Here is a 27,967-nt window from a genome sequence, read left to right as displayed (position 1 = left end):
TTTGAAATAATTTCAAATAGATTTTTGAAAGTGAAACGTAAATGAATACTAACTACAGTACAAGAAATAAATAAAAAAACAAATAATCTTACTTAGTTCTCCGTTTAGAAAGTGTCACCAGCATACCAGGGATGTATCCAAGGAGCCGAAGGCGGTGGTGTGGGTGGATATATAGTGGGCGAGGGTAGGCCATGGGCACCGGCTGCCGCAACTCCCGGCAGATGAGGAGGATAGGGATTAACTAAAGCGGGTGCTGAAAAGGGAGCGGCTACACCGAATAAAGCTGCCGAGGCGGCGGCCGCATGGGCAGCCAATGTAGCCGAAGAGGCAGAGGCCGTGGAGGCAGCATTTGCTGACGCACTGTTATGATTGTTTGCATTATTACTGGAGGTGGAGCTGTTGTTGTGGTTGTTGCTATTTGAGGTTAAAGAAGCCACTGAAAAGTTGGAGGATTTATTACCCACTGTGGCTGTGGAGGAGCTGGAAGCCAACGAAGAGGCTGAGGCATTCGACGAAGATCTTTGATGATGATTATCTGTGTTATTGTGATTAGCAGAAGAGTTTGCATGGCCACTGCTAAACATGGACAGAAAATCACTAGCGGTGGCCGCCAGGGAAGAGTGAGCTGTATTAGCATTACGCTGGTGGTTTGAGGAGGAACTGGAGTTGTTTGAAGATGCAGAACTGGAACGTTTGTGGCCGGCTGAAGCAGCTGATGAGGCAGCGGCCGCTGTGTTAGAGGCACCCAACCAATCAAAGGGATTGGCAAATGGATTAACGGCACTCAAGGTAGAATTGGCGGCCGCAGCACTTAGGGGAGGACTTAACATGGTGGCAGCAGCTGCCGCCGCTGCTGAATAATAAGCAGCTGCACTTTCTGCAGCAGCAGCGGCGGCTAATTGATGGGCGGCCGACAGTCTTTGGGCAGCAGAGCTGGCCGTAGTGGAAGCGGAGGTGGAGGAACTACTATTGCCACTGGTTTTATGCGAGTGGGAGCCAGAAGAACTTGAACTGGTTTTACTTTGGTTTGCTGCTGCTTTCTCAGCATGTTGTAGTTGTTGTTGTTGCTGCTGCTGATGCTGGTGATGTTGCTGTAAGAGTTGCTGTTGATGCTGATGGAATTGTTGCAAAGCATTTTGCTGCTGTTGCAATAAATGTTGTCGGGCTGCTGAGGAAGCTGAGGTGGCTGATGATGATGTAGAGGATGAGGATGACAACGGGGAGTACAACATATCAAGCGCATTGTGAGGTGGCGGTGGTGCTAAAGGTGTTTTGTGGCTAGAATTTGCGTTTGATTTATTACTGATACTGCTGCTGCTGCTACTGCTATTAGCAGCAGCTGAAGAAATAGAGTTTTCCGCTTTCGCAGCACCATTTGTGGAATGATGTCTGGAAGAGGAAGACTCTCTTTGTGTTTGTGGTTGGTGTTGGTGGTGGTTGTGATGTTGTTCTTGAGATGTTGCTGATGTTGCCGATGTTGCAGCTGCTACTGCTGCGGCTGCTGCTTGTGCATGTTGTCCTCCCCAGCCCAATTCCTAGCTTATACGCGATCTCTTATTGGGTGGTTGCTCTTGATTTCTTATCATGAATGTCAGTTGGGTCATGTATTTCAAAATGTCACGCACTTGCACCAGCGGTATATTCTCATTGTGTTGCCGGTCATGCTCCATCAAAACCTTTAATTGGTGTCTAGGAGAATAATGAAAAATAAGAAACAAAATAAGATTTGACTTGACTTGAAGATTTAATCCTTTAAACTTACCTATTGCCCTTGTACAGTTCCACACCCAAAGCCTCGATCAAACGCTTGCACTGATCCAAAGGTACTTGGGGATAGAAGTACTTCTGGAAATCGGTCAATGTCATCAGCTGCTCATTGTCATTGTAGGCCTTCATATTGATACACGGCACCAGATTGTTCTCCACATAGACCTTTTGCACTTTGTAGGGCTGCATGTTTAGATTGTTGGCGGGTATTTCGGGTATAACATTCAGGCGCTGGGCATTGTCGGCCGCGGCTGCTGCTGCCAGGGCGTGACGCTGTAAATGCATACTGGCCGAGTTGACCTGGGAGGAGGCAGATGAGTTTGATGAGCTGCGACCATTTTGCTGCGAGTGATGTTGAGCCACGGCGGCCGCCGCCAATCTCTGTTGGCTTTGTTGCTGGGCCGCGGCTGCGGCAGCCGCCTGTTGTTGCTGCTGCTGCTGTTGTTGTTGTTGCTGCTGTTGTTGTTGTTGCAAATAGACTGAGGCAGCTTGCAGAGACCTTCGGGGGGAAGATAAATCGATTACTTCCATTGGTGTGGGTGTAGTAGAAGAGGAGGAAAGTTGTGGTTGTGAAGTGTACGAGTTGTGGTTAAGGTGGTGGTGGTTGTGGTGGTTGTATGCAGTCAGTTTCGTTCGACCGGCCGAGGGCGAATGGGAGGAGGAGGAGGACGATGAAGAAGAGGTGGAGGGTGAAGGCAGCAATGAAGCTGCCATCGTATTTGTGGAGCATATGACACTCTTTTGCCGGCTGCCTCCCGTTGAGGAGGAGCTAGAGGAGGCGGAGGAAGGCGAGTGCGCTGCACTACTGTGGGCAAAGTGTGAAGGCAGTTGTGGCGTTATGGTTACATGGGGATTAGGTACTATAGACACTGAAGTGCCGCCAACACCCAAAGCCCCATTAGCCGGTGATATGGGCGGCGAGATAAAAGGCACAAAGGTATTGGAGGCATTAGTTTGTATGAACGTAGAGAGATCTGGATTTGATAGTACCTTTTGAACTACCGCTCTCATTTCATCGTTCATTTTGAATTTCTTTTCAAAATCTTCCAGGGCGGCGGAAGAATTTAAAGGTACTGTACTGGCCGCTGGACCAGAGCCAGCAGTGGGACGTTGAGCTTTACGCTGAGCCTCTAAATTATTGACGGGAATCAAGGGCGGCACATGAGGCTTAGTAAACTGGCCATTGTTATTGCGTGCAGCTGTATCAGTAGCCTGTGGTGAGGCTGCACTAGCACTTGGCGTTGTGGATTTTGCCTTATTGGGATTGTAGTCCAACATGGTAATTAAATCTGTATCCAGGGGTAAAGAAGGCAAGGGAGGGAAAGGATTCTTAGCATTATTGCCCAATAAACTGCCAGAATTTTTAAATTGCTGGGTCAAAGCCAAACGTTGGCTGGGCGTTAATTGATTCCACAAAGCCAGATTATTGAAATCTTGTGGCGTGGCCGGTGCCGAAGAGGCAGCTAAATTGAAATTATTCGCCAGCAAAGCATTGGCATTTGAAGAGGCCGAGGCCGTGGAGGGAGAGTGTGATTGTTTGTGATTGCTCAAGCTATTGGGAGAATGTACGGGATTCAGGGAGGTATTTATGTGTCTTTGTTGTTGGTTTACTGTTTGGGAGGGTCTCTGTTGTTGTGTTTGTTGTTGTTGTTGTTGCAGCAACGTTTGCTCGATACTAGACCTAGAAACATTATATACAAGTTGGATGATGATCACACACATTGGTTGGTTTGATTTAGATTTTTTTTCTTCTTTTTTGTTTTTTTTTTTTTTTGTGGTAATTTTAATAAACAATTTTAATCTTTTTCTGAATTATTTAAATTATTTCGAGTTTTTATAAAGAATTTTTCAAATTTAATTGTAATTTTTCTTTTTCATTTCTTCTTAAAAGGCAAATTATTGAAAATATTTGTTTAAATAATAAAAGCGAATAGGTTTTTTTTTTACTTAAAATACCAACATTTTTAGATAAAATTAAAGGGCTGCCTAAAAATAAGATCGCAAGAGATGTTTTTGAAGGGTTTTCTAAATATTTCGTCAAATTTAAGGAAATTTATAATTTTTAGACAGGAGGAATTTATGGGGATTTTAAAAAACTTTTTGGGAATTTAAGAAATTTAGGTTTTTCTTAGATTTCTTTATAATTAAATGAATATATACAATCAATTCATTAAATTTGTGTAAAAAAAGTGAAAAATTTTTATCTGGGGAAAAACATTTTTCAAGGAATTCTTTACAAACCTTTTGGGAATTTAAAAAATTATTTATTTTCTTGAAATAAATACAAAGTTTAAAAGAATCTAATAATATTTTTAAGAAATTTATAATTTTTAAATTGAAGGAATTTATGGGGATTCTATAAAACTTTTTGGGAATTTGAGAAATTTATTTTTTTTGATAAATTTCAATAAATGAAATCTTAAATTTATGTAAAAAAACATGAAAAAATTTTATCAGGGGAAAAAAAATTTCCCCGCAATTCAAAAATTTATTTGGGAATTTATATAAAAATTAAGGATTTTTTGGAATAAAAAAGGAAATCCTTTCCTTGATAAATTACTTAAAATTTTAAATGAAACTAATGAATTATTTTTATGGGGACACATTTTTTTGCAGGGGAAACTTTTGGGAATTTAAAATACCTATTATTTTCTTTCATTTTCTATAAATTTTAAATTAATTTAATGATTTTTTCTTAAGAAATAATAAATTTTAATAAAGGGAATTTTGGGGATTCCCAAAATTTTTTTGGGAATTCAATTAAAGCTTTATATTTCCACAATTTCTTAATATTTCTTATAAATACAATTAATCCCATGAATTGTTTTCAAAAAATACACAATTTTTAAAAGTGGGCCTTTTGGGAATTCTACAAAAACTTTTTGGGAATTTAAAAAAAATCAATTTTTTGGATTTTAAATTAATCTAATGATTTTTTCTTAAGAAATAAAGAAATTTTATTTGGGGAAATTTTAGGAATTCCAAAAAAAACTTTATTTTTAAAATGTCCCCATTTTGGGAATTCAAAAAAAAAAATTTATAATTTTAATAAATCCAATGAATTACTTTCAAAAAATTTTGGGATTCTAAGAAACTTTAATTAAATTAATCTAATGATTTCATTTTAAGAAAAAAAAATAATTTTAAATAAGGGAATTATGGGGATTCCTAAAAAAATTTTGGGAATTTAAAAAAAAAAATATTTTTTTTAAATTTTTTAATATTTTTCATAAATCCAATTAATCCCATGAATTGCTTTCAATAAATACACAATTTTTATAAGTGGGCATTTTGGGGAATCTACAAAAACTTTTTAGGAATTTCAAAAGAAACAAATTTTTTGCAATATTTTTAAATTTTTATTACATGTAATAATTTTTTTCAAGAAATAAACTAATTTTTTCTCTTAGGAAATTTTGGGGATTTCCAAAAAATTTTTGGGAATTTGAAAAAAAATTTATTTTTTTTAAATTTTTTAATATTTTTCATGAATCCAATTAATCCCATGAATTGTTTTCAATAAATACACAATTTTTCTAAGTGGGCATTTTGGGGATTCTTTAGAAATTTTTTAGGAATTTCAAAAAAAAAATTTTTTGAAATGTTTTTAAATTTTAATTACATGTAATCATTTTTTTCAAGAAATAAGCAAATTTTTGTCTAAGGAAATTTTGGGGATTTCCAAAAATTTTTTGGGAATTGGAAAAAAATTAATTTTTTTTTAATTTTTTAATAGTTTTTATGAATCCAATAATTCAATGACTTTTTTTTAAAGAAATACTAAATTTTTATGTGTGGGCATTTTGGGGATTCCTAAAATACATTTAGGGAATTTGAAAAAAAATGAGTTTTTCTACAAAATTAATAGTTTTAATGAATCCAATTATGTTTTTTTAAAAAAAACACACAATTTTTGTTTTGGGAGATTTTGGGGATTCTGAAAAATAGTTTGGGAATTTGGAAAAAAAAATTTTTCTACAAAATAAATAGTTTTAATGAATCCAATTTGAAAAAATATAAAATTTGAGGATTGAAAACAAAACTAGAACAAAACTAGAACAAAACTAGAACAGAACTAGAACAGAACTAGAACAGAACTAGAACAGAACTAGAACAGAACTAGAACAGAACTAGAACAGAACTAGAACAGAACTAGAACAGAACTAGAACAGAACTAGAACAGAACTAGAACAGAACTAGAACAGAACTAGAACAGAACTAGAACAGAACTAGAACAGAACTAGAACAGAACTAGAACAGAACTAGAACAGAACTAGAACAGAACTAGAACAGAACTAGAACAGAACTAGAACAGAACTAGAACAGAACTAGAACAGAACTAGAACAGAACTAGAACAGAACTAGAACAGAACTAGAACAGAACTAGAACAGAACTAGAACAGAACTAGAACAGAACTAGAACAGAACTAGAACAGAACTAGAACTAGAACTAGAACAGAACTAGAACAGAACTAGAACAGAACTAGAACAGAACTAGAACAGAACTAGAACAGAACTAGAACAGAACTAGAACAGAACTAGAACAGAACTAGAACAGAACTAGAACAGAACTAGAACAGAACTAGAACAGAACTAGAACAGAACTAGAACAGAACTAGAACAGAACTAGAACAGAACTAGAACAGAACTAGAACAGAACTAGAACAGAACTAGAACAGAACTAGAACAGAACTAGAACAGAACTAGAACAGAACTAGAACAGAACTAGAACAGAACTAGAACAGAACTAGAACAGAACTAGAACAGAACTAGAACAGAACTAGAACAGAACTAGAACAGAACTAGAACAGAACTAGAACAGAACTAGAACAGAACTAGAACAGAACTAGAACAGAACTAGAACAGAACTAGAACAGAACTAGAACAGAACTAGAACAGAACTAGAACAGAACTAGAACAGAACTAGAACAGAACTAGAACTAGAACAGAACTAGAACAGAACTAGAACAGAACTAGAACAGAACTAGAACAGAACTAGAACAGAACTAGAACAGAACTAGAACAGAACTAGAACAGAACTAGAACAGAACTAGAACAGAACTAGAACAGAACTAGAACAGAACTAGAACAGAACTAGAACAGAACTAGAACAGAACTAGAACAGAACTAGAACAGAACTAGAACAGAACTAGAACAGAACTAGAACAGAACTAGAACAGAACTAGAACAGAACTAGAACAGAACTAGAACAGAACTAGAACAGAACTAGAACAGAACTAGAACAGAACTAGAACAGAACTAGAACAGAACTAGAACAGAACTAGAACAGAACTAGAACAGAACTAGAACAGAACTAGAAAATAATTAGGAATTAAATTTTATATACAATAAAAAAACCACAGCCTCTTTTAATCCAAAAATATTTACATTTAAAACTTAAAAACTAAAAACCTAAACGATTTATATTCTTTGGCTAAATATTTATTATTATAGGTGGTAGAGATTATAAATAAAAAAATTGTATTCGCTTTTATTATATAAAACATATTTTATAAAATGATTATTATATTGATTTTTGGTTTAATAAATTGTGATTATATTTTTGATAATAATTATTATTTATCATTATTATTATTTTAATTATTTTGTTTAAATCTGTTTGTACACGCATTATATATAATGTATCTAGGAATTGTTTGGTTTTCTTTTTTTTTTTTTGTTGGCGTAAAGTATATATTTCATTATTACCATAAATATAAATATATTTCATTTGAGATTTTCCGTGGGGAGTTTGGTTTTTGGTAAAAGGAGTATTTTTTTGTTTGTAGTTTTATATTATTTTTTATTAAAAAATTCAATATGGTATTTCAGTACGTAAGGCAACAACAAGAAAATAAACACAAATAGTAAGTAGTAGAGTATTTTTTTGTTGATTTTGTTTGGGTTTAAAATTGTTTATATTCAAATAAATAGTTTTAAACAGCAAAACAAACAAATATGTACTTAAAACAAATGTTGTGGTACGTATAGTAAAGGAGTTTGTTTTAAAGTAGTAGTAGAGAGAGAGAGAACATGTTTTATTTTTTTTTAATAGCAAATCAAAACAAAAAGTTAAATTTAAATTTAAGAACAAAAAAAAAAAAAGATTATGTTTTTCAAATGTTGTAGTTCTTTTTTTTTATATGTATATAAAATAAATTATAAGGAAATAACATTTATTTATATTATTTTCAAACAACTTTAGCTACAATTTAAAGTTATGATTTCCAAAAAAAAATTCTAAGAAAGCTTTAAAAATGCATGCAGTAACAAGCTTTTGTTATAAGAAATAGTTTAAAAAGTTTTAAAATTTTTAATAAAAAAAAATAGTCGTAACACGCATTTTTTTGTTTATAAAATATAAAAATTAAAAATGTTTAATTTTTGTAAATTATTGGATAAAAATTAAACTGTTTTAAATAAATTTATGAAAAAAATCAACAAAAAATAAAGCTTATATTACGACTTCTAAAATGCTAATCTTTCACAGACATTTACAAATATATATTACAACAAATACAAGACTTAGGACTCCCTCAACTAGAAATTTAAAGGAATTTAAAAAAAAATTATTTTTTTAATTCTGTGAATTTTGCTTTCAAAAATACCATTTTTTTTTTTAGGAAATTTTTGAAATTTTAAAAAAACTTTTTGCAAATTTAAAAAAAAATATTTTTTTTTATGAAACAAAATTGTTTCAAAGTAATCCCCAGACATTTTCTTTGAATAATACAAAATTTTATTTTGAGGAAATTTTGGGTATTAAAATTTTTTTTTTGGGAATTTAAAAAAAATAATTTTTTTTATCAAACAAAATTGTTTCAAAGTAATCCCCAGACATTTTCTTTGAAAAATGCAAAATTTTATTTTGAGGAAATTTTGGGTATTGAATTTTTTTTTTGGGAATTTAAAAAAAAAATATTTTTTTTATCAAACAAAATTGTTTCAAAATAATCCCCAGACATTTTCTTTATAAAAAACAAAATTTTATTTTAAGGAAATTTTGGGAATTTAAAATAAATTTTTGGGAATTTAAAAAAAAACTTGTTTTTTAGCAAAAAAAAATAATATTTTAAATAAATTCAATGATTCCTTAAGTATGCTTTCAAAATATAAAAAAAATGTTATGAGGAAATTTTGGGTATTGAAATTTTTCTTTGGGAATTTAAAAACAAAATTATTTTTTTATCAAACAAAATTGTTTCAAAATAATTGTTTCAAAATAATCCCCAGACATTTTCTTTATAAAATACAAAATTTTATTTTGAGGAAATTTTGGGAATTTAAAATAAATTTTTGGAAAAAAAAAAAAATCTAGGTTTTTAGCAAAAAAATTAATATTTTAAATAAATTCAATGATTCCTGAATTTGCTTTCAAAATATAAAAAAAAATTGTTTTGAGGAAATTTTGGGTATTGAAATTTTTTTTTTGGGAATTTAAAAAAAAAATATTTTTTTATCAAACAAAATTGTTTCAAAATAATCCCCAGACATTTTCTTTGAAAAATACAAAATTTTATTTTGAGGAAATTTTGGGAATTTAAAATAAATTTTTGGGAATTTGAAAAAATCTAGTTTTTTAGCAAAAAAAAATTAATATTTTAAATAAATTCAATGATTCCTTAAGTTTGCTTTCAAAATATAAAAAAATTGTTTTGAGGAAATTTTGGGTATTGAAAATTTTTTTTTGGGAATTTTGAAAGAAAAAATATTTTTTTATCAAACAAAATTGTTTCAAAATAATCCCCCAGACATTTTCTTTTAAAAATACAAAATTTTATTTTGAGGAAATTTTGGGAATTTAAAATAAATTTTTGGGAATTTGAAAAAAACTAGTTTTTTAGCAAAAAAAAAATAATATTTTAAATAAATTCAATGATTCCTGAAGTTTGCTTTCAAAATATGAAAAAAAATTTGAAGAAATTTTGAGATATTTTGGGGATTTTGAAAAAAATTTAGGAATTTGAAAAAATCATGTTTTTGCAAAAATGTTTAATATTTAAAAAAAATTACAGTTTACTTTTTGTGAAATCCAAAATTTTTTTTTGGAAAGTTTTGGGAATTCCAAAAAACTTTTTGGGAATTTATTAAATTTTGTTTTTTTACAAAAAAAAATTACTATTTCGTAGAAATCCCATGATTGATTTGAATTAAAAGTATTCCATGACTCTTTTTTTTGATAAATCCATATTATGGTTCTGGGGATATTTGAGGATTTTGAAAAAAATTTTAGGAATTTGAAAAAAATCATGTTTTTTCCAAAAATTATTAATATTTAAAAAAATCACATGTTTACTTTTTGGGAAATCCAAAATTTTTTTCTGGGGAAGTTTTGGGAATTCCCTAAAACTTTTTGGGAATTTAAAAAATCCTGTTTTTGTTTTTAAATTTAATATTACATATAAATAACATGATTGATTTTAAGAAATTCTAAATTTTTCTGTCGGGTAATTTTGGGAATTTTAAAAAATTTTTGTGGAATTTAAAAAAAAAACTATTATCATGTTCTAAATTGATCTACAAGATCATTTTTAAAGAAATACAAAACGTTTTTCGGGGAAAACCTGGAAAAATTCTGCTAAATTTAAATGTCTCTCTTTTAACAGCCTAAAAGTATGCAAAACAATAGCACGCCTAAAACTATACATTTAATATTTAAAACTCCCTGCCTATTGTTTAAATTAAAGCATGCACAAAAGAATTTTATTTTATTTTTTTTGTATACAAAATATTGAATTTAAAAACTACAACAATACGAAAAACATGAGTAAAAAAGGAAGAATTTTTAAAAAAAAATATGTTTATAAAAAAAGGGAAATATTGAAATTTATTTTTTTGTTTATTTTATAATGAATTTGTTTTCCATAAAAGTAGAAGAAAAAAAACTTTTTTTTTTGAACTAAATTAAATGCGTGCACAACAAAATTTTTTTTTAAAATTGAAAAAAAAAAATCAACAATAAAATTTTGAATTTGAAAAAAAGGTGCTCTAATTTAATAAAATCAATTTAATAAATATAAAACTATATTAACAAAAGGAAATTAAAAATAACAAATTTAAGGCACCTTTTTTTAAAAAATGTAATTAGGGTGTTTATATATGGTATACCAAAACCAATAATGTTATCAACAATTAAAAGCCAATTTTACTCAATTAGTTTTGTAAAAGTTTTCTTACATTTTACGCAAAATAATTGATTTTGTTTTTAGAATTGAGAGAGTGAGAAAAAAAAACGAATTACAACTAAATTTGAAAAACACAATTATATATTGAATGTAATAAATATAACAAAGAAGAAATTATATTTTATTTTTTGTAAATGATTGATTGTCTACTAAAAAAACTTTTTTTTTTGAAAGTATTGAAATTTGTTTTCTGTGGGAAAATACTTACATATGATTGGCATTTTGTTGTCCTGCCGAACGTACTAGGGGAGGTGGAGCATTACCCTGGCCATGACTATTCACCGGTTGCATTGATATGGTGGCATTGTTGTACGCTCCATAGGGTTGGCGATTATTCAAAATGAGATTCTCCATGGGATTGCGATATTGATTGCGGGAATTGGCGGCATGATTTTGTTGGGCTGCCGCCTGCTAGAAAAATCATAATATAAAAAGAAAACAAGTTGAAAAAAGCAATTCAAACTAAATTGTTAAATATAATTCAAGTATATAATATTTATCTTCAAAAACCCAGTTTTTCAAATATTTTAATATGGTTACTTATAATTTTTTCAAGTGGTTACTCGAGTTTATTTCAAGATTTTGTATAATTTTTTCCAGCTTTTAAACAATTCAAGATATTTAACTGCAAAAATTTGCTTTTTTAAAATAATTTAATGTGGTTACTCGCTATTTTTAAAATGGTTACTTGAGCTTATTTCAAAATTTTGTATTACTTTTGCATAATTTACACAAATCAAGTTTTTTATATTCAAAAATAATTTGTTTATTTTATTTAAATATGGTTACTCACTCTTTTTTCAAGTGGTTACTCTAGTCTATTTCTGAATTTTTTGTAAACATGTCTTTAATTTATTTTTATTAAGCAAAAGTATTATTAAAAACCAAATTTTTTAAAATAATTTTATGGTTACTTTTAATTTTTTAATGGGTACCCGTTCTAAATTAAATTTTATTGAATATTTAATATCAAATTATTAATTCACTGTTAATTGTAATTAATATTATCTTCAAAAAACATAAAATATTCCAAGAAATCGATGGTTACCCGTTAATTTTGCAAGTGGTTACTTATAAAAAAAATAAAATTTTGTCTTTATTTTATTTAATTATGCAAAATTATTATTAAAAACTTGATTTTTTAAAAATAATTTTATGGTTACTTTCAATTTTTTTATGGGTACCCGTTGTAAATTAAATTTTATTAAATAATTGTTATTAAATTATTAATTCACTGTTAATAGTAATTAATATTATCTACAAAAAACATGATTTTTTTAATAATTTTATGGTTACTTGTAATTTTTTAATGGGTACCCGTTTTAAATTAAATTTTATTTGATATTCTTTATCAAATTTTTATAAGACTTTTAATAGCAATTAATATTATCTTCAAAAAACCTGAATTATACCAAGAAATCTATGGTTACCCGTTGATTTTGCAAGTGGTTACTTATACAAAAATAACATTTTGTCTTTAATTTATTTTTATTAAGCAAAAGTATTATTAAAAACCAGATTTTTTAAAATAATTTTATGGTTACTTTTAATTTTGTAACGGTTACCCGTTCTAAATTAAATTTTATTAAATAATTGTTATCAAATTATTAATTCACTGTTAACAGTAATTAATATTATCTTCAAAAAACCTGAATTATTTCAAGAAATCGATGGTTACCCATTAATATTGCAAGTGGTTACTTATAAAAAAAATAAAATTTTGTCTTTAATTTATTTAATTATGCAAAAGTATTATTGAAAACCAAATTTTTTAAAATAATTTTATGGTTACTTGAAATTTTTTAACGGGTACCCGTTCTAAATTAAATTTTATTAAATAACTGTTATCAAAATATTATATCACTGTCAAGAGTAATTAATATTATCTTCAAAAAACATAAAATATTCCAAGAAATCGATGGTTACCCGTTAATTTCGCAAGTGGTTACTTATAAAAAAATAAAATTTTGTCTTTAATTTATTTTTATTAAGCAAAAGAATTATTAAAAACTTGATTTTTTAAAAATAATTTTATGGTTACTTGTAATTTTTTAATGGGTACCCGTTGTAAATTAAATTTTATTAAATAATTGTTATCAAATTATTAATTCAATGTTAATAGCAATTAATATTATATACAAAAAACATAAAATATTCCAAGAAATCGATGGTTACCCGTTAATTTTGCAAGTGGTTACTTATACAAAAATTAAATTTTCTCTTTAATTTTTTTAATTATGCAAAATTATTATTAAAACTCAGATTTTTTAAAATAATTTCATGGTTACTTGCAATTTTTAACGGGTACCCGTTCTAAATTAAATTTTATTTAATAATTGTTTTCAAATTATTATACCACTGTTAACAGTAATTAATATTATCTACAAAAAACATAAAATATTCCAAGAAATCTATGGTTACCCGTTAATTTTGCAAGTGGTTACTTATAAAAAAAATAAAATTTTGTCTTTATTTTATTTAATTATGCAAAAGAATTATTAAAAATTTGATTTTTTTAAAAATAATTTTATGATTACTTGTAATTTTTTAACGGGTACCCGTTCTAAATTAAATTTTATTAAATAATTGTTATCAAATTATTAATTCACTGTTAATAGTAATTAATATTATCTTCAAAAAACTTAATATATTCCAAGAAATCAATGGTTACCCGTTAATTTTGCAAGTGGTTACTTATAAAAAAAATAAAATTTTGTCTTTATTTTATTTAATTATGCAAAAGTATTATTAAAAACTTGATTTTTTTTAATAATTTCATGGTTACTTTTAATTTTTGAATGGGTACCCGTTCTAAATTAAATTTTATTAAATAATTGTTATCAAATTATTAATTCACTGTTGATAGTAATTAAAATTATCTTCAAAAAATATAAAATATTCCAAAAAATCGATGGTTACCCGTTAATTTTGCAAGTGGTTACTTATAAAAAAATTAAATTTTGTCTTTAATTTGTTTAATTATGCAAAATTATTATTAAAAACATGATTTTTTAAAAATAATTTTATGGTTACTTTTAATTTTTTAATGGGTACCCATTCTAAATCAAATTTTATTAAATAATTGTTATCAAATTTTTATATCACTGTTAATTGTAATTAATATTATCTTCAAAAAACCTGAAATATTCCAAGAAATCGATGGTTACCCGTTAATTTTGCAAGTGGTTACTTATAAAAAAAATAAAATTTTGTCTTTAATTTATTTAATTATGCAAAAGTATTATTAAAAACTTGATTTTTTAAAAATAATTTTATGGTTACTTTTAATTTTTTAATGGGTACCCGTTCTAAAACAATGTTATTGAATATTTGTTATCAAATTATTATATCACTGTCAAGAGTAATTAATATTATCTACAAAAAACATGAAATATTCCAAAAAAAAAAATGGTTACCCGTCAATTTTGCAAGTGGTTACTTATACCTAATATTGAAAAAGGTACTTAATATTGAAAAAGTACCTAATAATCTCTATTTTTATAAATATATTTATTTAAATATTTTAAACAAAATAGTGGCCCCTTAAATAAATAAAAAAATACATAAATAGTTTTGTTAGAATTTAGTTTTATTTAGAAACTGTATCACTTTTATGTAAAAGTACTAAAGAAAGATCTTAAGATTATTAAAAAAAAATATATTTATATCAAAAGCTAAAATGTTAAGAGTTTCAAAATGTGTACTCGTATTTAAAAGAGAAAGAAACAAATGACCAGCATTTAAAAAAATTTGTTTTTTTTTTAAAAAGTAATTATTTTTGTTTAATTAAAAAATTTACACCAAAAAAAGTAGTAAGTAGTAGGTAAAATTAAATAAATTACAAACTTAAATCACTAATTTAATAGTATGTAAAATTAAAAAAAAAGACAAACACAAATAAAAGTATTTAGTTAGAATAAAATATTAAAATTAAAACTAGTTTAAAAAAAAAATACTAAAAAAAATAGAGTTTGTGTTATATTTTATAAAAAGTGCATATAGTAGAGATGATGTGTTTTATGATATCCTGAGGGGCGGGGGGGTCTCTCCTTGAGTTCGTTTAAACTTTTCATTTTAGTATATTTTTTGGTTTATTTTAATTGTTTTGTTTCAAACAACTTTGTCCTGTACATAATTTGCTTGTCTTTTGGATTTGGATTTAGCTTGGAATTATCTCCTTTGTCTTGAACGTTTTGTGCCATTGGCAGCCGGGCCTGATTGTGAGCTACTAGTAGTGTATTGTTTTCTGTGTGTAGTGGTGTAGTTGTTGCTGTTGTTGCTGTTGTGTTGGTGTTGGTTGACGTTTTGGGAGGCTTGATAGGCTTGATGTAAATACATCTATAAATGGGAGTGAGTTTTGGAATGGATAAACAACTAATTAATATTGAGTTTTTTTTTTTTGGTTTGTTTAGGTTTGATTACTTCAAGGCAACAAGCAAACAATTAACACTACTACAGAAAAACAATACAATAATCTACACTACACTAGATTAGATTAGACTAGACAGACTACGTAACGATTTTAAAAATACAGGATTTTGAAAACTAAACTACTTTACTTACTAAACAAAAAGGAGAGGAAAGGGTGGCTGGCCATTTATTTATTTAATGATTTAAGGGTTTTATTGAAACAAATTATTATAATATGGAAAAAAGTACTTAATATTGAAAAAAGTACTTAATATTGGAAAAAGTACTTAATATTGAAAATAGTACTTAGGTACTAAAGGTACTTAATATTGAAAAAAGTACTTAATTTTGAAAAAATATTGAATAAAGTTGAAATATTGAAAAAAGTATTAATTGTTAAAAAAGTACTAATATTGAAAAAGTACTTAATATTGAAAAAAGTACATAATATTGAAAATAATACTTAATATTGAAAAAAGTACTTAATTTTGAAAAAAATATTGAATAAAGTTGAAATATTGAAAAAAGTACTAAATGTTAAAAAAAGTACTTAATATTGAAAAAGTACTTAATATTGAAAAAAGTACTAAATATTGAACTTTATATGGAAAAATGGATTTAATATTGAAAAAAGTACTTTATATTACAAAATGAACATAATATTGAAAATAGTACTAAATGTTGAAAAAAGTACTTAATATTGAAAAAAATACTTAATATGTATTAAAATTTTTAAAAATGTTCCTAATAATAAAAAAGTACATAATATTGAAAAAAGTATTTAAATTGAAAAAGGTACTTAATATTGAAAAAAGTACTTAATATTGAAAAAAGTACTTAATATTGAAAAAAGTATTGAATATTGAAGAAAGTATTTAATATTGAAAAAAGTACTTAATATTGAAAATAGTACTTAATATTGAAAATAGTACTTAATTTAGAAAAACCTACTTAATATTGAAAAAAGTACTTAATATGGAGAAAACAACCTAATATTGAAAAAAGTACTTAATTTAGAAAAAAGTATTTAATATTGAAAAAAGTACTTTATATTGCAAAATGTACATAATATTGAAAATAGTATTAAATGTTGAAAAAACTACTTTATATTGAAAATAATACTTAATATTAAAAATAGTACTTAATATTGGAAAAAGTACTTAATATTGAAAATTTAGAAAAAAGTACTTATATATTGAAAAAAGTACTTAATATGGAGAAAAGTACTTAATATTGAAAAAAGTACTTAATATTGAAAAAAGTACTAAATATTGAACTTTATATGGAAAAATGGATTTAATATTGAAAAAAGTACTTTATATTACAAAATGAACATAATATTGAAAATAGTACTTAATATTGAAAAAAGTACTTAATATTGAAAAGAGTACTTAATATTGAAAACAGTATGTACTTAATATTGAAAAGAGTACTTAATTTTGAAAAAACTACTTAACATTGAAAATAGTACTTAATATTGAAAAAAGTACTTAATATTGAAAAAGGTACTTAATATTGAAAAAAGTACTTAATATTGAAAACAGTACTTAATATTGAAAATAGTACTTAATTTACAAAAAGTACTCAATATTGAAAAAAGTACTTAATATTGAAAAAAAGTACTTAATATTGAAAAAAGTACTAATATTGAAAAGAGTACTTAATATTGAAAAAAGTACTTAATATTGAAAAAAGTACTAATATTGAAAAGAGTACTTCATATTGAAAAAAAGTACTTAATATTGAAAATAGTACTTAATTTTGAAAAAACTACTTAATATTGAAAATAGTACTTAATATTGAAAAAAGTACTAATATTGAAAAGAATACTTAATATTGAAAACAGTACTTAATATTGAAAACAGTACTTAATATTGAAAATAGTACTTAATTTAGAAAAAGTACTTAATATTGAAAAAAGTACTTAATATTGAAAAAAGTACTAATATTGAAAAGAATACTTAATATTGAAAACAGTACTTAATATTGAAAATAGTACTTAATATTGAAAATAGTACTTAATATTGAAAATAGTACTTAATTTAGAAAAAACTACTTAATATTGAAAAAAGTACTTAATATTGAAAAGAGTACTTAATATTGAAAACAGTACTTAATATTGAAAATAGTAGTTAATAATATTGAAAAGAGTACTTAATATTGAAAACAGTACTAAATATTGAAAATAGTACTTAATTTACAAAAAGTAATTAATATTGAAAAAAGTACTTAATATTGAAAACAGTACTTAATATTGAAAACAGTACTTAATATTGAAAATAGTACTTAATTTAGAAAAAGTACTTAATATTGAAAATAGTACTTAATTTAGAAAAAGTACTTAATATTGAAAAAAGTACTTAATATTGAAAACAGTACTTAATATTGAAAATAGTACTTAATATTGAAAAAGGTATTTAATATTGAAAAAACTACTTAATATTGAAAAAAGTACTTAATATTGAAAAGAGTACTTAATATTGAAAACAGTACTTAATATTGAAAATAGTACTTAATTTAGAAAAAGTACTTAATATTGAAAAAAGTACTTAATATTGAAAAGAGTACTTAATATTGAAAACAGTACTTAATATTGAAAATAGTACTTAATTTACAAAAAGTACTTAATATTGGAAACAGTACTTAATATTGAAAAGAGTACTTAATATTGAAAATAGTACTTAATTTAGAAAAAGTACTTAATATTGAAAAAAGTACTTAATATTGAAAATAGTACTTAATATTGAAAAAGGTATTTAATATTGAAAAAACTTCTTAATATTGAAAAAAGTACTTAATATTGAAAAGAGTACTTAATATTGAAAACAGTACTTAATATTGAAAATAGTACTTAATTTAGAAAAAGTACTTAATATTGAAAAGAGTACTTAATATTGAAAACAGTACTTAATATTGAAAATAGTACTTAATTTAGAAAAAAGTATTTAATATTGAAAAAAGTACTCAATATTGAAAAAAGTACTAAATATTGAAAAAAGTACTTAATATTGAAAATAGTACTTAATATAGAAAAATTACATAATATTGAGAAATGTGCATAATATTGAAAAAATTACTTAATATTGAAAAGCGTACTTAATATTGAAAACAGTACTTAATATTGAAAATAATACTTAATATTGAAAAAAGTACTAAATAGAAAACCTAATATGGAAAAAAATAATACTAAAAAACTTAATATTGACAAAAAGAAATTAATATTGAAAAGAAGTATAAAATATTGAAAAATATACGTCATATTGAGAAATAACTTGATACTGATAAAATACTTATTGGAAAATGTACTGAAAAAAGAACATAATATTGAAAAAAGTACCTAATATTGGAAAAGTACTAAATGTTGAAAGAAGTACCTAATATTGAAAAAAGTAGTTTATTTTACAAAAAGTACTTAATATTGAAAAAAGCACTTAACATTGAGAAACATACTAATAAAAGTGTTTAAATTTGAAAAAGTTCTTTATATCGAAAAAACTACTTTAAAGTGAAAAAAGTACTAAATATTGTAAAAAGCACCTAAAATGAAAAAAGTACTTAATATTGAAAAAAAGTACTTAACATTGAGAAGCAACTTGATACTAATAAAAACACTTAATATTGGAAATATACCGAAAAAAGTACCAAAATATTGAAAAATGTACTTAAATATTGAAAATAGTTCAAAAAATGACTTAATATTGAAACAAAGTCATTGATAATTTATGAAATTGTTTAAAAATCTATATAAAAATATCATAAATTCTTTAAAAATTTTCCTATAATTACAACTATTTCAAAATAAATCGAATTAACTTTATAAAAAGAACCATTACTATTGCTATAATTATACAAAAGGCAATTAAAACAACCATCATAGCAAAACCACAACTAATTTTAAAATGTAAAAAAAAAGAAGAGAGAAAAAAACAAGACCTTTAGTACCATTTGACAATAAAACCGGGGCCCTTCTTGAAGCTTAAAATCACAAATAAAATAGTTTTTGTTTTTAATCATTGCTGTTGTTATTATATTATAATATTATTGTTGTTTGAAATTATCTATTTGTATTTAGATATAGACAACAACAAAATAAAGTTGTTTTTGTTTATTTTCTTAAACAAAAAACACACATTCACAGAGAAGAAGCAATAGTAATGACAAGAGTCTACAAGAGGAGAAGTAAAACAAAAAAAAAAAGCATGCAAAGAGTAGAATAAACCCAAGAGTACTAAATACAAGTAGTAGCAGCCAGTCAGACTGTATGACTGACTGACTATATGAATGACTTATAAAAACAATTTGTAGTAAAATCTAATAATGATGTTGTAGCTAGCTGTGTTTATATATAAAAAAAAATCTATCTATGTATGTCGTCTGCATGTTTAGATAGTTAGTTACAAATGTATCTAGTAGTAGTTAGAGTAAAGTGAGTTTGATGTTTTTGTATAAGTAGGCCAACTTCTTTTGTAGTTTCATTTTATTTTTCTTAAATGCCTTTCTAACGTTGTTTTATGCTAAAAAAAAACAACAACAGCAAATTGTTGTACATATGAATGTACATTTTTAACTTCAAGTATGTTTTTACATTTGAAACGACACGACAGACACGTCATATGCGAAGTTTATTCATTGAATTTATGAGATTTATTTAAAAGATTTATAAAACCAAAACAAATAATAGCAAATAAATGACGTTTTAAGATGAAAAAAATAAAATAAAATAGTGGTAATTGGTTTTGAGGTCACAAAGTAATATAGAAAAATTAAATAGAAATAGAAATAAAATCAATAAGAAAACTAAAAACTGAAACAAGTACTAAATGGAAAAAAGTACTTAATATTGAAAAGAATACAAAATATTCTCAATTCTAAAAAAGTAGAATATTTTGAAATAGTATTAAAAAAAAGTACTAAATATTGCAAAAGTACCTGATATTTATAGCAAAAATACTAAATATAGAAAAATGTAATTAATAATGAAAACAAGTATTGAAAAAGTACTTAATTTTAAAAAAAATTTAATAATGAAAAAACTCTATCTTCAAAATAGTACTAAATATTGCGCTTAATATTGAAAAAAGTTCATACATAATATGCAAAATAGATCTAATATTGAATCAAATATTGAAAAAAAAAGTACTAAATATTCGAAAACGTATTTAATATTGAAAAAAGCACGCATTGTTGAAAAAGTACTAAATATTAAAAATAGTACTAAATATTGAAAAAAGTACTAAATATTGAAAAAATACTCAATTTTGAAAAAAGTATTTAATATGGAAAAATAGTACTAAATATTGAAAAAAGTACTAAATATTGAAAAATACTCAATTTTGCAAAAAAAAATTATTTAATATTGAAAATAGTACTAAATATTGAAAAAAATACTAAATATTGAAAAAGTACTCTATTTTGAAAAAAATACTAAATATTGAAAATAGTACTAAATATTGAAAAAAGTTTATAAATTGAAAAACGTAATCAATATTGAACAAAGTACCTTAAATTAAAAAATTTTCTTAAAAAGTACTTAATATTGAAAAAATTAACACATTATATTCAAAATAGATCTAATATTGAATCATGTATTGAAAAATGTACTAAATATTCGAAAACGTATTTAATATCGAAAAAAGTACTCATTGTTGAAAAAGTACTAAATATTGAAAAAAAGTACTAAATATTGAAAAATACTCAATTTTGCAAAAAAAAAAAATTATTTAATATTGAAAATAGTGCTAAATATTGAAAAAATATTAAATATTGAAAAAGTACTCAATTTTCAAAAAAGTATTTAATATTGAAGATAGTACTAAATATTGAAAAATGTTTATAAATTGAAAAACGTATTCAATATTGAACAAAGTACCTTAAATTAAAAAATTTTCTTAAAAAGTACTTAAGATTGAAAAAAGTTCATACATAATATTGAAATGCACTTACTTAATATTGAAAAAAATGAACACTTTATATTCAAAATAGATTTAATATTGAATCAAGTATTGAAAAAAAAGTACTAAATATTCGAAAACGTATTTAATATCGAAAAAAGTACTCATTATTGAAAACAGTATTTAATTTTGAAAATAGTACTAAATATAGAAAAAAGTACTCAATATTGAAAAAAATACTCAATTTTGAAAATAGTATTTAATATTGAAAATAGTACTAAATATAGAAAAAAGTACTCAGTCTTGAAAAAACTACTAAATATTGTAAAAAGTACTAAATATTGAAAAAAGTTTATAAATTGGAAAAGGTAGTCAATATTGAAAAAAGTACCTTATATTAAAAAATGTTCTTAAAAAGTATTTAAGATTGAAAATAGTGCTAAATATTGAAAAAATTACTAAAAATTTTAAAAAGTACTCAATTTTGAAAAAAGTATTTAATATTGAAAATAGTACTAAATATAGAAAAAAGTACTTAGTATTGAAAAAACTACTAAATATTGTAAAAAGTACTAAATATTGAAAAAAGTTTATAAATCGAAAAAGGTACTTAATATTGAAAAAAGTACCTTATTTTAAAAAATGTTCTTAAAAAGTACTTCAAATTGAAAATAGTGCTAAATATTGAAAATAGTATTTAATATTGAAAATAGTACTAAATATTGTAAAAAGTACTAAATATTGAAAAAAGTTTATAAATTGAAAAAGGTAGTCAATATTGAAAAAAGTACCTTATATTAAAAAACGTTCTTAAAAAGTACTTAAGATTGAAAATAGTGCTAAATATTGAAAAAAGTACTAAATATTGTAAAAATTACTCAATTTTGAAAAAAGTATTTAATATTGAAAATAGTATTAAATATTGAATAAAATACTCAATATTAAAATAATTACTAAATATTGAAAAAAGTACCTTATTTTAAAATTGAAAATAGTATTAAATATAGAAAAAAGTACTAATTATTTTGAAAATAGTACTAAATATTGAAAAAAGTAGTCATTGTTGAAAAAGTACTAAAAATTAAAAAAGTTTATAAATTGAAAAAGGTAGTCAGTATTGAAAAAAGTACCTTATATTAAAAAATGTTCTTAAAAAGTACTTAAGGTTGAAAATAGTGCTAAATATTGAAAAAAGTACTAAATATTGAAAAAGTACTCAAATTTTGAAAAAAGTACTTAATATTGAAAATAGTACTAAATATTGAAAAAAATACTCAATATTGCAAAAAGTACTAAATATTGAAAAAAGTACCTTATTTTAAAAAAATGTTGTTAAAATTGAAAACCGTGCTAAATATTGAAAAAGTACTCAATTTTGAAAACAGTATTAATTTAGAAAATAGTACTAAATATTGAAAAAACTACTAAATATTGTAAAAAGTACAAAATATTGAAAAAAGTTTATAAATTGAAAAAGGTACTCATATTGAAAAAATTACCTTATTTTAAAAAATGTTCTAAAAAAGTACTTAAGATTGAAAATAGTGCTAAATATTGGAAAAAATACTAAATATCGAAAGAGTACTAAATATTCGAAAACGTATTTAAATCGAAATAAAGTACTCATTGTTGAAAAAGTACTAAATATTGAAAAAGTACTCAATTTTGAAAAAGTATTTAATTTTGAAAATATGTAGTAATAAATATAGAAAAAAGTACTAAATATTGAAAAAGTACTCAATTTTGAAAAAATTACTTAATATTGAAAATAGTACTAAATATTGAAAAAAATACACAATATTGAAAATAGTACTAAATATTGAAAAAAGTTTTTAAATTGAAAAAGGTACTCAATATTGAAAAAATTACCTTATTTTAAAAAATGTTCTTAAAAAGTACTTAAGATTGAAAATAGTGCTAAATTTTGAAAAAATTACTGAATATCGAAAAAGTACTAAATATTGAAAAAGCACAAAATATTTTGAAAAACGTACTCAATATTGAAAAAAAGTACTTAATAATGAAAACTGTATTTGAAAAGGTGCTCAATATTGAAACATTTTCTTACTATTGAAAAAAGTACTAAAAGTACTGAATAAAAATAAATATTTAGGGCACTATTTTCCAAATCCAGGCGACAAGTTATAGTTTCCCTAGTTTTGTCAACTATTTTGGTGATGTTTTGGCAGCGAAGCCTTGACAAAAAAAATAAAGAAAAACTTGAATTTAAAGACGACATTCCAGCTTTTATGAATTCGTACTAAAATGAACTAGTGAGTCACTGATTCCAATATTTACATATGGTAACAAAAGAAGTACCTAGTCAATAGAAAACATCCAATGATATCTATAGTAAATAGCATTGTCTGGGATATAGTAAGTCCCTAGTACTGGTGACTGTGTCACTATTGACATTTCCTGCTGGCTTTATAAGGAAAACAAAAATGAAATATCAAAAATTTGTTTTGATTTCATGCAAATTCTAAGCATAGAGAAATCCACATAGATCAGAAACTCTCCTGTCAATGAAACCTAACTCAATTGTCAATAACCTAAGTGGTGATAGCTATTTTGAGTAATTTGTTCTCATTTATAAAAAAAAACTAACCTATTATCACAAATCTACAAATTTTTGGAAGAAAAAAACCAAAAAATTTCTAAATTTCTAAAAATTTATGAATGATTTTCATACTATCTTACAATTTCTATTTAAATTTAAAGCTTTTTTGCAATTTTTTTATAAAATATATTAAAAAATGAAGTTGACACTTCAACAGTTGGTTCAAAAATCAAAAAAATGCTTAAATATGGACTCAAAATGGCTTTGAATCATCAGCAGTGATAAAAACAAAACCTTCAGCAAGAGACCTTACATACACAATAATAACATTACATTGGCTTTATAAGTCTCTTGCCAGGCCCTAGCCAAAGATGTTATAAACATAACCATTAAAAGCCAATGACACAAACAACAGACTCAACTGTATACATATGTTGTTTATGTATATAAATATCCCCGCAAAAATAAAACTTAATATTTCCCTGGCCTTAACAACAATAATGGACTGTTTGTGTTAAGAAATCTTAAGTAACAGTTTCTTCCCTGCCCCTAATAATAATAAAATAGAATTTGTTTTTAAAAATCTAAAATAATTTTATGCTAAATATCCTTTGTAAACCAACAATATCTAAAATATTTGTAGTTAAGCTTTATAAAAATTAAATTATTGATTAAACATGACAATAATCTGCATACCTCTTAAATTGTTTGGTCAACTTTAACTTAGTTCTCCTTAAAAATTGTTGAAATTAATATTTTTATATGAAAATAAACAAAAACTGAAATTTTTATACAAGAAAAATATTAAATTCTTTTAAAATACGCTAGCTTTTAACAATTTTTACTATTTTTTTATAAAAAAAACTTAAATGTCTTTTTACTTTCCACTTAATTGCTATTTATATTCCAAAAATAATTTAAATTCGTTCAAAAAACTTTAAAAGTTTTGAAATCTTTCGAAGTTTTCCCTAATTTTTATTTAACATGTTCTTTTTTTATTGAAAAAATACATAAATCTTATTATTCTCATCAAAAACTTTTTGTTTTTATATTCCCCCCTTTATTTTCTATTAATTTTATAAATTTCCTTTAAATTCTTTACACAAATACTTTAATTAAACTAAATTCTTTAAATCTCAACAAATTTCCCCTTAAACCTAACCTCACTTTTAATTTTTATGCCCCTGTCTATATGCTATACTTATTAAAACAGAAACTTCACTTTTTTTAACTTCCTGTTCATTGTTCCTGTTTTCCTATTAAAAAAACTACTACTATTTTACTAACATTTCATTCAACAGTGTAAATTAAGGCGGCTTGAGTGATTTATTAATGAAAATTAAAAGGAAAAAAAGTGAAAATAATGAAAATTTAAAAAAAGTGTTTAATAATAAATAAGCTAATTTAAAAAAGGCCACTATTTTGTTACAAATAATATAAATTAAACATAAATTTCAAACAAAACAAAAAAAGAAAAAACACTGACCTGTGAAGCTAACATTTGAGCATGTATTAAAGGTAGGGAATTTTGTTGCTGAGACATCCAGGAACCATTTGCAATAGCCTGTGATGATAACAATGAAAAAATAAAACACATAAACATATAAAAGCAGTTCTTTATAGGAATTGTTGGAATAAATTTAAAAGGAAAACAAATTATAAGCACCTGTACGGTGGCAGCTTGTGCTGCTAAAGCTGCATTCGAGTGCATTCTATGAGCCGCTGCAGCTGCTGCCGCATTGGGCTGTTGCAAAATATTTTGGGCATTAAATGCTGAGGCAGCTGCCGCTACAGCTGCTGCCGTCTGACCACGTTTCATGATTTGTTGCTGTTGGGCTGCCGCCGCTGCTGCTGCGGCCGCTGAGGGATGTTGTTGTTGTTGCTGCTTTTGCTGCATACTCGTTTGTGTTAGAACTTTTGGCGGTGGCTGTGAGGGTTGCCTTGTCCAATTCACCGAATTATTGGCATTCGATCGATTGCCTATAAGCAAATTTGAGTCCACCACTTTGCTGGGCCAATAATCCTCAAATTCTGTGCCATTGGGAAAATAGCTTTTGATATCTGTAAGGCTTATGACCGCCACATTTTCACTGGAGAACAGTTCATTGCGTATACCCTGAACCTTGCAGCAAAACTTCAAATACGCCAAATCCCAGCCGGACAATAAGTCGGCCTTTTGCTTAAGATTCTCAGTTTCGCCTTCGAAATAAAACAAAGGCACCACCTGTTCACCATTGCGCACCGTATACGGCACCACCGACTCTTTGTTTATGCGTATAAAACCACATTTTTCCGAGGGCGATTTGCTGCCCGATATCAATTTGCGATAGCAAATATCCAAGAACTGATAGAATTTGGTGGCATCCGACAGACGCACCACCAAATCCTTTTGCGTAAACATATCACGGCCAAATTCACCATCACAGTGTTTGTGATTGATTTCTATAAACAGTCTAGCCTCCGCCTCGGTTATATAGTAGGAACGTACACAAGTGCAGCTGGAATAGATGTCGGGATGCAGGCAATTTAGATATTTACCCAATAGTTTCATTTCTATCATGCGCACCGAACAGTATTTTTCCTGTTGCCGGTATATATAGGGTATATAGGTTTTGCCAAATGTGGTCCAGCCGAAATGGCCCTTTTGTGATTCCTCATCACAGGGCGGTTTCTTGTTGTCATCGGTGCTGGAGGAACGACCATTGGAGGTGACGGAGCCATTGGCGGGTTTTTGCGGGCGATTTAAGTAGTTGAGTATATTGGTTTGGCCATTGGCGGCTACTGGAGGCTGCATGCCGCCATTGGCCTGGCGCAGGGCCAGTTGGGCCGCCTGTTGCTGCTGTTTGGCTAAGGCATCTTTTTGGGCCTCTTTCATTTTGGCGGCCAACTCTTGGATTTCGGCATCATCGGGTCGCTCTTGTTTGACGGGAGCCGCCCAGGTGGAGCCCAAGCCGGTACCGTGTATGGGTAAAGGCTGGCCATTGGTGCCCAAAACGCTGGTAATTTCTATATCAGCTGACATTTTACACAAATTACATTCAAAATTTTAAGTATTTTGCAGTAAATTTTGCAGATTTTGTGGGGAATTTATTTAAATTTAGCTTTGATTTGAGGAAATTTTCTTTTTGTTTTTTTTTATTATTAATAGGTTTTCATTTTATTTGTTTTGTTGTTTGTTGTTAGAAACTGTGTTTTCCTTTTATTTTAATTATTTTTAAAGGCTTTTTTTGCTATTTAATTTAATAATTTTTCTTGTTTTATTGGAGCTGTTTTCTTTTGCTTTTTTAATAAACACTTGCTCTCTTTTCTTCTTTTTTATATTTAATATTTGCCTCTCTCTCTATTTTTATTAATTTTCTTATTGTACTCATTTGTCAAAAATAAGTAACTGCATTTTTGTTGTTTCTATTTTTGCTTTAATTTTTGTATAGTAGTGCGGCTGTTGTTGTTGTTGATTTTCTTTCATTTACTTTTATTTAAAACACACACACAAACACTGTATTTTTTTCCATATATACACTCTCTGCATATACAAATAAATAACGTTGATTTTGTTGCTGCTGCTTGTATTGATGTTGTTGTAGATTTTAGTGAAGGAAGAAAGGCCGTTTTGTTGTTGCTGCTACTTTTCTATTAAACACACACAGTTGTAGTAAATTAGGCATACATTTTTATTACTTTTTTTTTTATTTTGTTAATAATATTAATGTGTTTGCTTCTTTTTTTAAACTATTGGCACTATTTTGTTGATTTTTTATGTTATAATTATTGATATTTAATAAAAATTAAATACTTTTATGGGTAAATAAATAAATTTTTATTTATTTATTTTTTGTGAAATTTTTTTAATATAAACAAAAACACTTAACGCGTTAAGGAGAAATTTTTTTTTTTAATTTATAGATTTCTTTAATTAAAGAAATTTATTTAATTTAATTTTTTGTAAAGGTAAGGTGTGTTAGATTTTTGTTGTTTTAATTGGGAAAAAAAATGTTTAATAACAAAAATTACGCGCTTTCTGAAAATATAACCACGTACGTACACATTCACCGTTCAATAGTCAGTATACGAGTGTGATCGTTGTTTCTACTAAAATTTCATACAAGCCCCAGTCATGCAAGTAAAACAACAAAAAACCCAACAACAACAATACA

At 26.0% G+C, this 27,967-nt stretch overlaps 1 protein-coding gene across 1 annotated transcript; it reads right to left on the bottom strand.

Moving 5' to 3' along the window:
• Positions 1 to 21: 21 nt before the first annotated feature.
• Positions 22 to 27,967, bottom strand: LOC135958984 (myb-like protein AA). Its single transcript, XM_065509952.1, is given in 5 exon segments — positions 22 to 1,689; positions 1,763 to 3,448; positions 11,161 to 11,363; positions 25,300 to 25,377; positions 25,480 to 27,967. Coding segments are annotated over 5 exon segments (4,908 nt in total). The 5' UTR covers positions 26,836 to 27,967; the 3' UTR covers positions 22 to 104.

The sequence above is a fragment of the Calliphora vicina genome, chromosome 4 (genome assembly GCF_958450345.1).
Source record: "Calliphora vicina chromosome 4, idCalVici1.1, whole genome shotgun sequence".
NCBI lineage: Eukaryota > Metazoa > Arthropoda > Insecta > Diptera > Calliphoridae > Calliphora > Calliphora vicina.
The sequence above is the reverse complement of the archived record's forward strand: the minus strand, read 5'-3'. Positions and strand labels throughout refer to the sequence as shown.